The following is an 18,637-nucleotide window of genomic DNA, read 5'->3' as shown; positions in this document are numbered from 1 at the left end:
CCTTGCTTTGCCATAGTTAGAAACCTATAAGTGTCAATGCACTGTTGTATTTACATTATGGCCATCGGAACACAGGGGTAAGGTTTCAGCTACACATGTACCATCCACTATAATCGGAAACTAGGCACCAAGGTTGAATTTAAGTCGGGTTGATTCAGATTTCAGACCATTTTCGGAGATGACGTTATCACACTACATCATGTTCACCTCAGGACAATTTCACGTTTACTGTTTACTGGTTTAGCCTAAGTCACTTTTAGCACGAGACATGATTTTTCACATACGGATTTTACTCTTTTTTACGTACGCCTTCTAGACTGTATATAATTCATTATTCAAGTTTGTAGAACATTTTATACCCTAAGTCACTTGATTTGTTTAGGTTTAGAAAAAAACGGTATGAAATGGAAAGTTAATGAAATACTGAACGTGAAAAAAGGATTGTACATCGGATGTAGTACATCATACTTAATAACTTTTTGAGTTTTTGTGTATTTTTTTCGAGTACTGTAGAGTTTATAAATTACATTTTAGTTTTATGATGTTAAAAATCAATTTTTTTTGAGCTTATATGTAATTTTTTTGAGTTATAATGCAATTTTTTGAGATTAAAGTTTAAGTACATAAACTCAAAAACTTTAAATTAAAACTCAAAAACTTTATCTTAATGCTAAAAAACTATACCATTTGATATACTACATCAGATGTATAATCCACTTACTGGTAAAAAAGTAATTCTTCATATGGGTCATTCATTTTTTAGACTAATAGGTTATACTCAAATGTCTGTTCGCCGGTTAATGTTGATCAGTTGTTAAACTCCAGCCAGTCTTTTATAAGGTATAATAGTTTAGATCCACCAAACTCCGCCTGTGAGTGTTTTCGGGCATTCACTGCCGGTCCCAAGCCCAGATAAAGGAGGAAGGTTGCGGTAGGTCTGAGGCAGCCAGCATAAAAACTTAGTCACATTTTATGAACATGAATCGGAATTTGAACATCGTTGGGGCGTCTCCTCATAAGCGACGCGCTGCACTTTTTAGACCCGGGTGTAGTGAAAAGTATGTGAGGGTTGCTAAGTCGTCGCCCGGAAGCGACGCGCCATCTTTACATCTGGGGGTGGTGTCAAATAGGCAAGGGTGCGCTACATCTTCTAGACCCGGGTGTAGTGAAAAATATGTTTAGGTTGTTAGGTCGTCGCCCAAAAGCGGCGCGCCACCTTGGGTGTGGTGTCAAATAGGTTTGGATCTAGGAAGCATGGTCAAGAGCGGGTAAAGAAATCAGGACATGACTTTAGGAAGGGTAGTAGGTTATGTTTTGGTACTTGGAATGTTGGCTCTTTGACAGGGAGATTAGCTAAGGTAGGGGAGGTTATGAAAAGGAGGAGAGTGCATATAATGTGCCTACAAGAGACAAAGTGGGTCGGAGATAAAGCAAGGGTGATAGCGCCTTGGGGTTATAAGCTTTGGTACACGGGTAAAGACAAAAGTCGTAATGGAATGGGTATTGTCATTGATAAAGATTACATCGATGATGTGGTATAAGTATCAAGAAAGAGTGATAGGATTATGAGCATTAAGCTTGTAGTCGGGGGATGAGGTGGTGACTGTTATAAGTGCTTACGCACCTCAAGTAAGTTTGGATGCTTCTTTTCGACGAGCCTTTTGGGAAGATCTGGAAGAGGTTGTAGAACGAGTCCCTATTGGAGAGAAATTGATCATTGGTGGTGACCTCAATGGGCATGTGGGTACTAGTCGAGTTGGCTTCGAGAACATTCATGGGGGTTTTGGGTTCGGGGAGAGAAATGAAGCGGGAAGTGACATATTAGATTTTGCTTTGGCATATGACTTGGGTGTAATGAACACTTGGTTCGAGAAAAGACATTCTCATTTGGTGACTTATAGGAGTGGAGGAAATGTTAGTCAAATTGACTTCCTTTTGGTAAGGAATGTGTGGAGGAAAGAGTACACCGATTGCAAGGTCATACCCGGGGAAAGTGCCGCAACATAACATAGATTAGTGGTGATTGATTTTCGGGGTAAGAGAGACTTGAGGAAGAAAAAGATAATCGGTGTTTTTGGATAAGGTTGGAAGTAGCGATATTTGGTCGGATTGCAAGGAGAAAGATATTGATGCAACGTGGGATAAATTGGAGCATGTTGTAAAGGATTTGGCGAGGGAGGTGTTAGGGGAATCTAAAGGGAGTAGACCATCAAGTAAGGACACATCTTGGTGGAACGATGAGGTGAGACAAGCGATAAAGACAAAACGTGAATGCTATAAGGTTTTGGGGAAATGCATGAGTGGTGAGAACTTTGAAAAGTACAAGGAGGCTAGACGAGCCGCTAAAAAGGCAGTAGGAGATGCGAGGGTAAAAGTTAACCAAGAAGTGTATGCCAGGTTGGACACGAGAGAAGGATATCTATAAACTGGCTCGCATAAGAGACCGAAAGACGAGAGATATTGGGAGAGTTAGGTGTGTGAAAGATATGGACGACAAGCTTCTGGTTTAGGATAACGAAATAAAGGCTAGATGGAGTTCTTACTTTGATACTTTATTCAATGGACATCAGGAACAAGGTTTTGGGGATATAGAAGTAACACCAAGCATGGTTAATCGGGAATTTGTGCGTAGAATACAAAAGAGTGAAGTTCGAAAGGTGTTAAGGAAGATGGGTGAAAGAAAGCACAGGGACCGGATGGTATACCCATAGAAGTTTGGAGGTGCTTCGGGGAGAAAGGGATCGAATGGGTAACCATGCTCTTCAACAAGATTTGGAGGAGCAACAAGATGCCATTAGCTTAGAGGAGAAGCACTCTTGTCCCTTTTGTACAAGAAAAAAGGTGATGTTCAAGAGTGTTCCAATTATCGGGAAATTAAACTTATGAGTCATACGATGAAGTTATGGGAGCGGATAATCGAGCAAAGGCTTAGGAAATGTGTAGACATCTCGGATAACCAATTTGGATTTATGCCCGGGAGATCGACTATGGATGCGATTTTTATCATGAGACAGGTGATGGAATACCATCGGGACAAGAAGAAGGACTTGCATATGGTTTTTATTGACTTGGAAAAGGGTGTGTCTCGAAAATATATTGACCTCATAAAGGACATGTATGAGGGGGCTAGTGCAAGTGTTCGCACTAATGTTGGGAGAACGGAAGAATTCCCCATTACAATCGGAGTGCATCAAGGTTCCGCACTTAGTCCTTTTCTCTTTGCTATGGTTATGGATGAATTGACAAGGGATATTCAGACTGACATCCCTTGGTGTATGATGTTTGCTGATGATATTGTGTTGATTGATGAGACGAAAGAGGGGGTGGAGAGAAAGTTGAAATTGTGGAGGCAGACTTTAGAGACTCGTGGGTTTAGGCTGAGTAGGAGTAAGACTGGGTATTTGAGGTGTCAGTTCACTAAAGTGGCGGGGTTGAGATCGACAGAGGCGGGGAGTATTATTTTCGATGGGAATGTTGTTGAGGGGTCAGATTTCTTCAGATATCTAGGATCTATTATTCAAAAAGATGGGGAGTTAGACGGAGATGTGGCTCACAGAATTAAAGCGGGATGGTTGAAATGGAAGAGTGCTTCAGGGTTTTTATGCGATAAAGATATGCCCCAAAGATTAAAGGAAAAATTTTATCGCACGGCAATTAGAAATGCGTTACTTTACGGTTCAGAGTGTTGAGCCGTAAAACATTGTCACATTCAAAAGATGAGTGTGGCGGAGATGCATATGTTGAGATGGATGTGCGGACATACAAGGAAAGATCGATTAAGGAATGAGGTGATTAGGAAAAAGGTAAAAGTGGCGTCAATAGAGGACAAGATGATGGAAAACCGACTAAGATAGTTTGGCCATGTGAGAAGGAGACCTATGGACGCACCAGTTAGGAGGCTGGAGACTTGGAGAACAGAAAAGGTCCCTAGAGGTAGAAGAAGACCGAAACAGACATGGTTGAGAGTGATAGAGCAAGATCTGAGATTTCTGGGGCTTGAGGAGAGTATGGTGACGGAGAGGGCACAATGGAGGGAAAGGATACATGTGGATTTTTAGGTTTTTTTTTTTTTGACATATTTAGTGTTTTTATTTAATTTAAAAATTAAATTATTTGTTCTTCTCTCCTTTATTTGTGACACCCTCATTTATTGCGGAAAAGTAAACACGTAATTCTAGAATAAAGCTGCATGGATATGTTTGTAATAGGTTCATTTGGGTAAAAACCTGTAATTTTTAAAACCTGAACCTGTTATAAAGATATCCAAATTGGAAGGTGTCAAACATACAAGGTCTAACTAGAAGTTTCATAACATAACCATCGCTAAAGTCGCGAATAGCAAATTATACAACCAAATGTAAAGAGGGAGACATATGTCCCTAAAATGTATGTGACATAAAAAGTGTATAAGGGTCACAATAAAATAAAACCAATCTAGGTTCCAAGGTTACTTTGCTCGCTAGCTCGTCCATATACCCCATATATGCATCACCTACCTGTCATTCGCATTTTATACAAATACGAAAGCCACAGTCAGTGGGGAGTAACTCCGAGTTCTCCCAGCCACGAAATGTCATAATTAATATAACATGTAAACATAAGAATATGAATATGAATAACACATAGCCTTAGCATATAGATGCTAGACAATCGTGCTTATCATGTGAACAACAATATAACAACACATAGTCCTAGCCTGTGAATACTAGACCGACTCATACTACACTATCATGTGAATCACATAACATCCAGAAATCCAAACTCTATCAACCATAGCCGGCTTGCATCTCACCTTCTATGATTCATAGAATCATCAAACAAGAAAGGACAATATATCTAGAGACAGGCATAAGTTACTAGTACAGTCAATAGTCACTTTGTAACTCGAGTATATACCACGAGGTAGGGAAGCTAGTATTTTGGCTCAGAGGTTAATATGAATAAAACATGGCCAAGATACGACTCAACCCTAATCCTAGACTGCGCAGACCTAGAGAAATGCGGATAAAACCACCGCACCCAAGACTCATGATAAAACCACATGAGTACCCTAAGGAGTCCACCAAAGGGTTGGCTAGTACTTAAGCCGACCATCTACTCACAAAATAGGCAGAAAGGTCATGCCCTGACCTTGATATAAACCCACCAAGCCAGGAACACAAAGGCTATTAAGCCGCAAACATATACTCGTCAAAGACTATAATGGCCTATCTATGATGAAGGCCGAAATACTCACCTAGGACCTAGTCCCAGCTTGAATACTTTAGCCCACACCATACAAGACAAGTAGGATACCCAATTAACCATAAAAGGGACAAAGAGTCCAAACTTGTACACACAAAAGATCATACACACCCTAGTATATGAAAGGTTACGCAAGAGCATATTCAGCTGACAATCCAACAATATCTCCAATATCAATAATAATCCAAATTCCAGCTAACCGTTAATCTCATAATTCATGAGAACAAGCTAAAATGGCAAAGAGGCAACAAGACTCAAGCATAAGGCATCCAAAGCATCCAACAACCAACATGTGAAATGATAATTACAAATATCAAGGCATAACATAAAACCTCCAATAACAACCAATCTCACCTCAAAGACAAACCCTCGACCCGAGTCCCGCGACGGGTCATCGGTCAAATCGAGGTCGATTTGGTTTAAACCTAGTTTGACCAAACTCGTTCGGTCAATCTGGCCCAGCTCAAAGTCTTGGCCTACTTTGGCCCAAATCACAAATTTTATCGCAATATTATTCTCATGCTATTTCCAATTTCTATCATGTGAAAAACGAAAGTAACACATTATCAATCACCTAAACACTTAACAAACAACAAGCACAACATTAACTACTAATGTGACATTAATTCGTCGAGTAACTCGGAATAGTTACCTTAAGCTAGAAAAAGGCAAATAACCCTTGAGAAAGCTTCTAAAACCCAAAATTACTCTTCATCTTCAACCACATATGAGCCACCTAAAATAATTATGTGAAAGGACGATATTAACGAATTATCGTTATATAAAATAAGAGACGGTTATTTAATTATATTTTAAATGACCCAAGCCTACACTACGAGCACCCATAGCCACGGCTCTTGGACCGTTTGAGCGATCCCTAAACGCGACTTCACGAGCAAACCATACCCGGCCTCACAACCCGCCACCACACTGACCCCATAATACTGGGCCAGACGGAAATAAGAAAGTTGGCTCAAACCACCAACCAAACAATGACCAAAACCAAGTATAAGATCATCTCACAGCCCCCTTTTTACAATTAGACACAAAACAATCGCAGTTAAAATCCCAAATAGCATCCCAAAACAATCCCTACATGTCAGCATACACCGTCTTAAATATACCACTTACTAGCTAGCATCCCAAATGATCCTTAGAGGTCAGTATACACCGTCTCAATCATCTCCACATATCAGTATACACCGTCTCAACTATACAACAAACTAATTAACATCCATAAGGATCCCTATATATAATTATACACCGTCTCAATTATAAAACAGACTAACCAGCATTCGAAATAAACATATTTTACAAGTAATATTGAGTAACCTATCATTGTTACCTTTTTCCGATTGAACTAATCATTTATGACTAACAAATCTTATACAAGACCGTCTATCTTAGCATCTACAACCGTCTTATAATAAATAAAGCTGAAAGTATAAATTGGGTTTGTAGAAATACATAACGAAAATGAATGTTACTTACATCGGAATGACGAGAACGACGAGAGGAGCGCTATGGAACAAAAATCATTGAAAACGGATGAGAAACGGAGCATCAGGACGACTTATAGACAAAAATTTAAACGAAAGAAAAAGAAGAACAGAGAAGAAGGAAATAGAAGAAAGGAAGAAGACGTGAGGAATGATAATAATGAGCACCACTAGCTTGCTAGCTACTAATTATACGACGTTTCTTCATCGTTAAGTAATTTCGCTCGTTTTTAAAACCGTCTCGAGTTAATAAAATCGGTTTTAGTAAAAGTTTCAGTAATAAAACGAAATCAATAATAAATAAATTTAATGAGTGAAAATAAAATAAACTCAGCTACTTAACGTAAATAATACAATATCAGCTTGAATCGGAATTATTAGCGATTTTTACAAAACTAACGGATATTAATAAAAATTGCTAATTTAGTGAAATAAGCTCAAAATAGCTAATTGGACGGTTTTGTTCCCAAAATCCATCTCGGGTTCACTTAAAACAACTTTCATAAGGACTCGTAAAGAAACGGAAATTATTAAATAAATAAACTCGAACTAACTTCAATAAACTCGAACTAACTTTAAATAAACTTATTAATGATTATTAAAATTAACGTATCGAATTATGATGAAATTAATTAATTAGCTAAGCATATATATATATAAATCGTTAAATGATGTAATTAAATTCAAAATAGCAATTAAAAGAATTTTATCCAACTTAATAAAATACGGGGTGTTACATTATTACACTTTTTTACCAACCACTTTCTTATACTCCCTCCGTACCACACCAAAGGTAACACTTACTATAAACGGACGTACCACACCAAAGGTAACATTCCTTATTTGGCCCACAACATTACCAAGTTATCCTTATACCTATTTGATATTTACACAAAATGTCATTACATACCCCACCTACCAACCCACAATTAAACCCACCATTACATACCCCACCATTTTTTTTTCCCTTTTTACCCTTACTTTTTCCACTTTTTCTTAAATATTCCATTTTTCCCTACGTTACCTTTGGTGTGGTACGGAGGGAGTATATTTTACTTGGTTTACTTTTAAGGCATTCCGGATTCTTAATTCTATTTCGGTTTTTAAAATCGTTTTAATCTTTTCTCTAGATTTAAATTTTAAGTTTTTATAAAAAAAAATCCGGAATTCGGTTTTAAAACCTGTAAGTTTACCTCAACTTTCCATTACATTTTCGAAAGGTTTTTCATTTTCCCTTTTCTATTCGCTTTTTGAGGTGTGTTCACTCATAGACGGTTCTAAAGGATGATTCATGTCAGCTGACCCCAAATCATTTTGGGATTAAGGCTCTAATGTTGTTGTAATAGTTTAGATCCACCCCAACCACAACAGCGAGATTCAGAGTTTTAGAGGCATTGTCGCAATGTTTTCCATCATAAAGATGAAAAATGGAATTAGCATAGACTACATATTAAGGTAGTTTACATGAATAATAAATCAATTTGTAAAAACTGATTACAACAAAGTTAGTGCTTTAACCTAGGTGATATTCCCTGCTCGCTCTACATATTGCATATACATTCTGAATCAACTTTAGAAATGTGATTATTCCAGAAGAATGCAATGGAATAAGAACATTAGACAGCTGATCCTTGATACATACTCGATAAACTGCACAAGCTAAAAACTGAGCAAATCAAGGAGTCAAACACACAATGAAGGAAGACCACACACAACTATGACGATTCCCTGACACTCGCAGACCAGTGGTCTCAGCTTTTGTTGCCACGGAAAGCTGACAGAGAGAAGAAAGATTTTGTTCCTGAAAACATCGTGAAATGAACATAAGGAATCAAACCCAGTAGTGACATCATCTACAAGACTACAACTACAAGGCAAAGAATGAATTTTTGTCATATGTGACTAACCTTTTGAAGTGTGCCCATCATGAAACTTGCTTGAACTTCGAGCTGAGCTATTGCTTGCATTTGAACGTGCTGGAAACAAAATTGATAGGTTAATCAATAACCGAATAAGGTATTATCTATGTTAATTCGACTCTTCAGTCATGGACCCATACTTGTGTCCGACACGGGAACACTTAAGGATATGAGTATGGCATCTATACCCAACCTAAACAACTACATCGTTTATTTTTTGAAATTCTAATAAGGGAGGCCCGATTGGAACGTAGAAAATAGGGTGTGTATGAAATATTTAGTAGGATATTTTTGTGAACGTATTTTACTTCTAAAAAAAAACTTGAGATATTTCAAATTTATTTAGTAGTAACATAGGTACTGTGCTTTTGCAAAGAAAACAATGAATTATGTAATGTACAAGGAAAATTTGTGTCTACTTCTAACTGCTGTCAGTGAACATACCAGAAAGTGGTTCTGAATCTGACAGAAATCCTTCTCCATGGTTCTTTGAATGGAGAGCAACCTTCAGCAGATTGTCTGAGTTTCTTTTACCAAGGCTTTTATACTCATCTCCATCATCTTCACCCTCGGAAGTATATGGGCTTGCCCAAGTAGATCCATTTGTTTCTCCCTTATTTTTTCGGGTAAACTTAAGGAGTCTCTTTAACCCTTTTGGAGCATCTTTCTGATAGATCATAGCAGGAGGATTTTCAGCATTTCCCCATTCAATAATATCGGGTTCACTACTTTCTTCAAGAAGCATTTGAGAAAGGGAATGACGAACTCGGGTCCCAGATGAAGCCACTATATCATGATTTACTGGATTTGTTAAAGACCCATTTCCAATTAGAATTGTTGGATCTTGTTGGTTGCTTTCCTCCCATGCAGCTGGTGAGATGACTGGTTCATGGATCTCTCCAGGTGAATCTAGCAGCCTTTCAGTAGGGTCATCATCTTTAACACGCGCTTCAATGGAATTTTTTTGAACATTCTCGTTCTCGGAACTTTCTCTTTCCAGTACTGATTTTAGTTCAAGATCATCATTTTGAGCCTCAGATGCTTGCATGGACTCCAATGGACGAACATTGTCAGAAATTAAAGTCCCATCATTCTTCGAAGGAGAGCTAACAGAATTTTCACACTCGGTCACAGTTTGCTCAGCCTGAACTGAAATCTCGGTCTTTTTAAGAGGGCTGCTAACTGGGGTGCTCCCAGAGACCTTACGACTAGGTGGCTTTGGCTCAATTGGGACCACACTGCTCTTCTTCGTTCCCTTCTTTCGTGTAACTGCTTTGACTGGACTAACAGCTCCTTCCTCTTCAACGGCCAAGGCAGTTTTTGTTTTCGTCAATTTTCCATTTTTTGATAGTACACGGGTTTTACTATCTTCCACTTTTCGCAAGTTCTTTTTTGTATCAACCTGCAATTTCTTGACATCTTTCTGCTGGAGCTGACTTTTTTCTAGTTTGGGACTTGACCGTACTACAGGTGATGATGCTAATGATGGTGGTTTCTGACGAGATGCTAATGATGGCAGTCTCTGACCAGATCCTGGTGGTTGGGACTTTTGACGTGATGCTATAATCCCAGACGGCGGTCCTGTTGAGATTTTAGCAGAGACTGTCGCTGAGGTTCTTGGAGATGGTGTAGATGGCCACGACTTCCTAGTGGCAGGTAGAGAAGGCTTAGAAGGAGCCCTCTTCAACACATCGGATTTTGGTGATTCCTTTTTGGAGTTCAATGACATCGGTGTATTTTTCATGACATTTGGAATTCTGCTTGAAGAATTAACAATTGAAGCTCTGCTTGAAGCAGACTTCACAGAAGGTTTTTCAACTTTCGGCTTTTCTACAACTTTCCTCTTTGTCTTTAACAAATCTGCCTGTTTCTCAACTTTCTTTCCAGTTATCTCCCCTTTAAGTGTTTCATCCTTTTCCATCTTTCCCTGATTTAGATGATTATTAACTCTGCCCTTCTTGGGCAAGCGAGAATCAGGGTTCTTGATACTATCGGATTCTATATTTTTTGGGTTGCTCAGATTATATTGAGCAAATTTCATCAGCATTTGGTTCAATTCAGCTTCCTTTTGCCTACTCCATTCAACTGAATCTACTTTTTCACCAGTCTCATCTGTTTGACATTCCTTCCCATTATCTAAGTCGAGATTCAATTCAACATCAACATTTCCATTTGATTCCATATCACCTTTCATGGTATCAGGTTTTGCTTCTGCATGCCTAAGTGTGTCTTCCTCAAATGAGCTGGCATTGTTCTCTGATGTCGCATCCTCTTGTGTGTTCTGATTTGACTTTTGAGCCTCCTTCATCCCGGAACTCCATCTCCTTAAAACCGCCTTATTCAAATTTAAAGAATTGTCATTAACCAACTTTTTTTGTCCGTCAACTATGTCATCCTTTTGCTTCCTTTCAAAAAGGCTGATAGCATCTTGAACACTAATCCTAGTTACATTAACTTCTGTCTTTTTGTTTGGCTCCTCAACCACTTCGGAATCACTGTCATTTTCAGAGTCCTTATGGGATGAGATCCTCTCCCGGGGAGGAAAGTACGGAAGGCTCCTAATAGCTAGAGCTGGTGTCCGGCGGGACCCGGACTTCCCAATTTGGACTTTTCTCATTGGAGAAGCTGATCTTCTGGGTGAAGCAGAACGTGCCATAGTTCGACTTCTTTCAGCAGGTGGCTGATCATCCTCACTTGAGAAAGATGATGATGCATCACTCTCTGAGGAGTTATGCCTCTCCATTTCAGCAGCCTTGGCTGGAGATGCGTTATACTTAACAGCTATTACAGGATTTGACACCTGGGGATTTCCGTCTGACTTAGTTGCATAGTCACTCTTTGATACAAATGGGACAGAAGGTTTTGGTTTATCCAAGGAGCCTTCTATTTGAATTTTTGGGTTCTTCTCTGACAACTTTGTGATCAAAGTTCTGGAAATATATAGTCAAACATCATGCAAAACATAACATAAGAACTTGATATGTATGCTATTTGATGTATCAAATGGATCTAAAGACTCAATATTCTGCGGTTCAATATTATGATGGAATAAAGCTAAATAACTCACTCAACTAATTGAGCTACGTTTTATTGCGCAGATGACCCGTGAATTGCATAGTCTATACAATTCACTGGTCATCTGTAAACAGACTTCGTGTGCTAATAGCGCATGCGTCAGGTTGTCACATGCATCAGACCCCCTTGTAACACCATTTACAAGATCCCTTGAGGTATTGGAGAAATGTTGTTGTTTATGTCACCTCATGAAGCTAAATTGCAATTAAGATAACTGAAACTTCATAAAACCTCCAATAGAGTTGAACAGAAAAAGTGCGCTCTATTTCTGTAAGGATTAAGGAGTTGAATGAGATACCTGGTTTTCACGTCCCCAAAATGTTGACAACAGTTTTGCAAATCCGTCATTTCTTTAAAAGAGATGGTAGTTCCAGCAGATAGATTAACAGCTGAAGCTAATTCTTCTGTAAGTGCTGCAAGTCTGGAGTTCATAGCTCGAAGTAGCTCATTCCTACAAATTTTCACACTAACTTTAGTAAATGTATGGCAAAAAAAATCTACAACCGAACTAAATTAGTGAACAATGATACGAAAAAGTCCAGTGTCATTACTTTGATGTGTCTGATGATGTGATCCCCTTTTCAACCTGCAGCCATCCAAATATTGCATGTGATGTGTTATTTTGCCAAATACACAATAATCAAAATCAAGTACATGGGAAATACAAAGGGTATACAATATTCACCTGTGAGTATAATGAAAGGTGAAACTTTCTCGCCTCCTCTAGTTGAGACATCTCATTACCGATAGCTATGGCTTTGTTTAGGTCAGATGAACTAATTATATTGAGATACCTGCCGTTCCACCATTTATTGTTTTAAGAAAAAAAATCCAGATTAATTTTCGTGTAAAATACTAAAATGTCAAAGAAAAAGAAAAAAAATGATTCAAACCTCATCAAGGTGGCTTTTGCGAAACATAAGTGACCAGTAGTGTTTGGTAATTCTAATTTGAAGTTATCCAATGATCCATTGGCAATTTGATCCTTAATGCTGGGTACATGTTCGAGAAGTTGATCAAGAGGGCCATATCCCACCCTTTCCTCTTTCTCACTACTAGAGATACATGCTTCATACCTGATCGAAAAGAGCACTTTCAGTTTGACTATAGTTCTCATGGCTGACACCTCAAAAGAAAAAAAAATACTTCGTAGTTCTCAAGGCTCAAAGCACTTATCAACTATGTTACTATGACTCAGCTGCAGACACAATGCAATATGAGAATTTTGAACACGGCTATTAGTGAAAAAAATTCATATTTTTTGCCTAAAACGAAGGTGTGTCACGTTGTGTCAGAATGTCAGAGTGTTGGACACGTAACGTGCAAACAAAGTGAATTGTTAAAGAAAATCGGTAGTCAATACCCAAAACATGTAAACCACGGTGCAAGTCAACTGGTGTACATTTAAGAAATTGTTTTTCTAATGATTTAAACTCCGGAGGAAAACAGCTTCTGGGTGGTGAACATGGTGGCAGTTTTGCAAACCTTTAAACCGTTTACATTGCAATAATAAGCAACAATTGTAGCAAGAGACGACTAGTTATATTTTAAAAATGAGTTTTTCAGTGAAAGCAACCGTTGGGAGGAAGCAGACCTTAAAAATAGAAGAGTAAACAGAGACATTAAATTGAGGGTTAGAGTGCCTCCAATCCTCCATAACATAAAGCTAGTAAGTAGGTGGGAAGATTTGTTAATGAATTTCCGGTGTGACCCCACAGACCACAACAACATAAATCTTACTCTTAATTGCAACATTCTAATAATAAAGAAAGAAATCCATTAAGATTATGTAGCAACTTTTCACCCCCAATTTCACAGATCATAAATATAATCATCAAATAATGATTGAAACAACAAATTAATAAACAATTGAGCATTGGGGGCAAATAGTCTTAGTCTCCCTTCCTACTTAACCTAGTTATGAGTGGCTGGTGATGAATTGATTTTGATGGTTGAGAAATTCTAACCTGTTTTCGGGCAAAATCCGAAAAATGACATATTCAAATGTTGCATCAGCTGCTATTTCAGTCTCCATTTTGATGACGATGATGATTGATATTCAACACAAAACCTGAAATTATTAACAACATGAATTAAGATTTGAACTAGTTCAAAGGGTGTTAAATTAATTGTTTTTATTTAACTAAATCCATGATAGTTGAGATCTTGCAAAACCCATCTCCTAATCAAAATCATCATTAACAAAGAAACAAAAGAAATAGGAAGACAGAAAATGGGTAAACAAGAATAGAAAAGCTTTAAGACGGATAGTGTCGGTCTTAAATGAGAATTTGTGATATACTCATTTTGGATTTGACACATAAATGTGAATTGAAAAGGGTCAACCCTGAATGAAAAAAAAAAAAAAAAAAAAAAGGTAAAGAGAGAAAAGAAACCTGTAAGAAGAAGGGAAATGGGGTAGAATGTCAGAAGAAGTGGGTTATGGTTTATGATTTAATGAGAGAGAGGAATGAGGATGGAGAAAGAGTTGTCAGATCTCTTGTGTGAAAGAATCAAGCTCAAGCTCCACTGCTCAAGCTCTCAGTACATGTGGTTTTTGTGTTCTTCAGCTTACTTACTCCGTCCTACTCACCACATTACTTCACTCCTCCTGCTTTGTCTCTTTTATTTATTTTTCTGAGATTTGTTGTCTTCTTTTCATTCTCAGTTTTTTTTTTTTTTTTTGACAACGATAAACTTTATAAATTAAAACTAGTAGAGAGTACATAGGTTACTTCAAAGTACAAACGAAGGGGCATAAGCAGCCCCAAAGCTACTTGACCTCCAAATAACCGAAGAAAAAGTACAAGTAGTTCTAATCGAAGAGACTAGGCGAATTTTCTTGAACGGTGGATGGTAATGATCGTCAAACTCGATAAGGTGGACATAACTCCGCTTCCTCCTCGTAACAGCAACAGAAGTGCGGGTGTACCTGCAAAAAGAAGCTGAAAACATAGTTCTTTTCTTAGACGTGGCCGAAGCACAGCCCTTGGAGTCTTTAGTGCGGTATTGGTGCACAATATGTCCCGCTCTGGCAAGTGAAAGATCCCTAACTGCAGCAAAACCAAACTGGTCCGATGAGATCTTAGTAGGATAGGGGTAGCCTGAAATAAGCCGAGTCTTCTTATCAACCTGTATGTCAGCCTCCTCCTTAACTGACACAACACTGTCAGATGCAATATTATCAATGTGTAAAGAGTTCTCCGGTGTAGGAGAAGAGGTGGGAACTTCTGCTGTCCCATGAAGATCGTCATGGGGAGTTCCCGTCTGGATGGTTTTAGAGATGAGGGTACGAACCCTCAGAAAAGACATGGACCTTGGGTGGTAAAAACCCAAACTTGTGCCATGTAACAAACTATCATAATCTTGAGATGATAAATGTAGGGTATTATGAGGTCGCTTCTTGTTTGTGAAGCGGAACTGACGAGATTTTAAGGTAGTTGATGAAGAAGAATTACGGACTGTGGAACATCGGAGGCCACATCGGCACGGATTCATTATCGAGAGACCATCGGTACATCTGATGAACTATTATGCGACAAGAGCTTATTTTCTTTCACAGCAGGTTCAGAACATGACGACGATGTGCAAGTTACCGTCTCAACCATCTTCCCCACCATTTCAGCAACTTGATTTTGGGGAGAAGAAACAAACACTTTCCCTGCACGAACAACTTCTGCATCTACGGACTCAACGACAACACGCTTACCATTTTTGTTATTTACCAGAGACTGCTTTACGGCTTCCAGCTCGTGGATAATATCTTTATTATGAGGCTCAATCAAATTGGCCTCCTCCAAAGTAGTACATGCCTCTGATAACCTGTTCAATCTTCTAAGGGCAACCGCCTTACGAAAAAGAGCTTTAGCATTGCGAGGAAAGAAATTCAAAACCATAGAACAGTATGTCAAAGCCACCTCAGAAGCTTGAAGCTTATTCGCACACGCTGCTAAATTTAAACATAAAGAAACAGCGAGCGATAAAGATGAATTTAAATCAAGCACGGTTTTGTCTTTGACAGCCGAACTCAGTAAACGACTTGCCCGATCATAACAATCACCGGCTTCAGCAAACTGATTTTGTCGAAAGAGATTATTACCAAAATCTTTAAGGGCTTGAATTTGAGTAAAAGGCAAATAATCCAACAGTGTAAGGACCTTCAGAAATTCAACTTCCTCATCCGACAACTTCTCATTACCATAAAAAAGAACAAAGTATTCAAGAAACTCAGAGGACTTCATAGCTTAACAACTAAGGGATACTCTTAAAAAAAACGAAAACAGAGAAACTTACAGAAAACAGAGTGAAGGAAGGCAAGAGAGCTTTGAATAACAAGAAAGGAAAACTACTACAACCAACCAACCACACAACACCAACCCTACAACACCACCTTCATCAAACGCTCGACCACAGTGTAAACAGACACCACCACAAAATCCCCAACAAAGAAGGTCAGGTTGCTGCTTTCAAAAGAAAAAACTACAGTCAACCCCCGAAGACCAACAGCCGCATAGACTAGGCAACCCAAGTATAAGATAGAAAACCAAGAACACATCAGAACAACAAAGCAAAGATGAGAGAACCGATTCCTCTGCATATTCGAATCTAGTTCCAAACATATCCAACAACTTTGCCAACACACAGCTGTGTTAACCGAAAATTGAGATTTTGAAATCAAGCCTTCAAATCAATAGCCCAGAAAGCCTATCAAATTACGCAAAGATCTGAGCTTTCACAGGAAAAAGTGAAATTCAATCGCAGAAATTTGGGGAAAAGGTGCATAATTTGAGGTTTAAAATGATCATAAACAACATAAAAGCCAGAAAGGCCGAAATTTTTGGGGATTACGATGATTTGGAGAAATCGTAACAGTTGGAGCAAGGTGGGTCAAAATCAAACTGTGGTTGAACGTTTAAAGCCGCCGGAGATTATTAGTCGAAGAAAGACCACATTCTCAGTTTTCACTACACTAGTATTCACATTTACTCAAACTCTCCTACCATTTTAGAGAAAGTAGTGAGAGAGAGAGAGAGAGAGATAGAGAGGGGGCTTTAAATTTAAATTGATTGATTCGGGTAGCACTCACGCAACTAACATATACCCCGTAGTTAGGGCTCTATTTAGCAGGATACTTCAGATAGTTTATTTGATCAAAGATTTTTTTATGAGTGTTTGGCAAGTAGCTTATTTGGTCAAATAATGTACTTGAAATAAAATGTTACTTCCGGTAGCATTTGAGAAATCAGGTACCTAAAATGACTTATTTTCCATTTTATACCCCTTTATTCTATAATATTAAATAATTTTCATATCCTTTTACGTCATTTTACCAAAATCGGCTACCTTTTCAGCTAGTTTGTCAAACACATTTTTATATAATCAGTTACCTTATCAGCTCCTAATTTTCAGCTACCTTATCAGTTACCTTTTCAGGTTTCAGCTACCTTTTCAGGCAGTTTTGCCAAATAGAGCCTTAGTCTTTCTTAAAACGGTCATATCAGTTATAAGAGTAAAATCGGTTACAATGTTACATGCTACTCATATAGATAAATGGGACAAAAGTTAGTCATTCTCTAATCCTTAGGCTGTAATATCCCGTATTTTGGTAGCATTTATAATTGCATTTTAATGAATTAATTTTGACGTTTATAATTTATAATAATAAATAAGACGGAATGATGGAATAAAATAATAAATAAAGATTGAGTCGAGGATTAGCAGTGGCCGTGTATGGGTCGTGTATTACTCACCTAGTATGAGTAAATAATAATAGTAATATTTATATATTAATAATAATAATAAGGATCAATTAATGAAAACACCCTTTAATGTTGCACTTTTTAAACTAAACACCTTATGCAAAGTTTTTTAAAACTTAATACCTTAATGTGCATTTCATTCACATTTTGGTACCTTAAGTGGATTTAGGCAAAAAAAAATGGAATATTCCGGCCATTTTTTAAAGACATGACGACGTATTTATGATACACTCCGTTCAAATTTTCAACTTCTTCTCTTCCCTCTTATAACTAGAAGTCACAGTTGATTTAATCTCGGTAGTATTTCATATTTTTTTTGGCCTAAATCCACTTTGTAATACTACGGTTTTATGAGTCTATGGGTACTCTATCGAGTGGGGCTTACTCTGTCGAGTAAGTATGTTTTTATACGAAACAGTAGTCTGTCTGATGGGTACTCGATCGAGTATGTGTGGCACTCGATCGAGTAAGTGAGTCTTACGGGTTGTTTTTGACGGGATTTGTTAATAACGCGTGATTCATATTTAAGTGTTTCCGTCACTTTATTCATCACTTTTACTTTTTCTAAAAACCCTTCAAAGAGAAAAGAAGTTACATTGTCTCCATCATTGCGTTACTATCAAATCTCAAGGGCTAAGGTTGTCGGATCGTCACATTCTTTACACCATTGAGTTCGTCGTGTCGAGGGTAAGATCCTTGTATAGTTTTTATGTTGTTTCTTTGAGTTTGGTTAAATCCCTAATTGGGTAAATTGGGGGGTTTTGCGGGTATTGTGCTTATTAGATGGTGATTGTATGATTGTATGTTTGATAGGACGTAATTTTATTGAAGAACGACTTTGATTAGCTGCTAGACCGTCTGTGGTGATTGCTTTTCCAGGTAGGGTTTCCCTACTCGGTATTAATTACATGATTGTGGTGATTGTGCTGTAGTTAGTGATTGTTGATTGTTTCAGACGGTTGTGATTTCATATTGTTGATTGTTTCAGACGGTTGTTGAGGTTGTATTGTGATTACTGTTTATCTATCTCTGTGTTCTTTGGGTGCGTCCCCTGGTGAGTGGAGTCACTTGCGGGAGTGGCTTCACGCCCTTGATTCGCCTTCTGTGGAACCCGCCACAGAAGGGATGTGCACATTAATGA

The 18,637-nt window shown here is 38.2% G+C and overlaps 1 protein-coding gene across 1 annotated transcript; it reads right to left on the bottom strand.

Annotated features, from left to right (window-relative positions):
- Nucleotides 1–8,137: 8,137 nt before the first annotated feature.
- LOC141605606 (uncharacterized) lies at nt 8,138–16,810 on the bottom strand. Its single transcript, XM_074424450.1, has 10 exons — nt 16,688–16,810; nt 14,134–14,400; nt 13,705–13,808; nt 12,631–12,813; nt 12,423–12,531; nt 12,289–12,323; nt 12,036–12,188; nt 9,107–11,592; nt 8,651–8,719; nt 8,138–8,544 (listed from the first exon to the last, which is right to left on the bottom strand). The coding sequence occupies exons 3-10, from the start codon at nt 13,770–13,772 to the stop codon at nt 8,495–8,497; spliced, it is 3,153 nt and encodes a 1,050-aa protein (XP_074280551.1). The 5' UTR covers nt 13,773–13,808; nt 14,134–14,400; nt 16,688–16,810; the 3' UTR covers nt 8,138–8,494.
- Between the last annotated feature and the right edge of the window lie 1,827 nt (nt 16,811–18,637).

Source organism: Silene latifolia, chromosome 10 (assembly GCF_048544455.1).
Source record: "Silene latifolia isolate original U9 population chromosome 10, ASM4854445v1, whole genome shotgun sequence".
Lineage (NCBI taxonomy): Eukaryota > Viridiplantae > Streptophyta > Magnoliopsida > Caryophyllales > Caryophyllaceae > Silene > Silene latifolia.
This window is presented reverse-complemented; position numbering and strand designations above follow the sequence as displayed.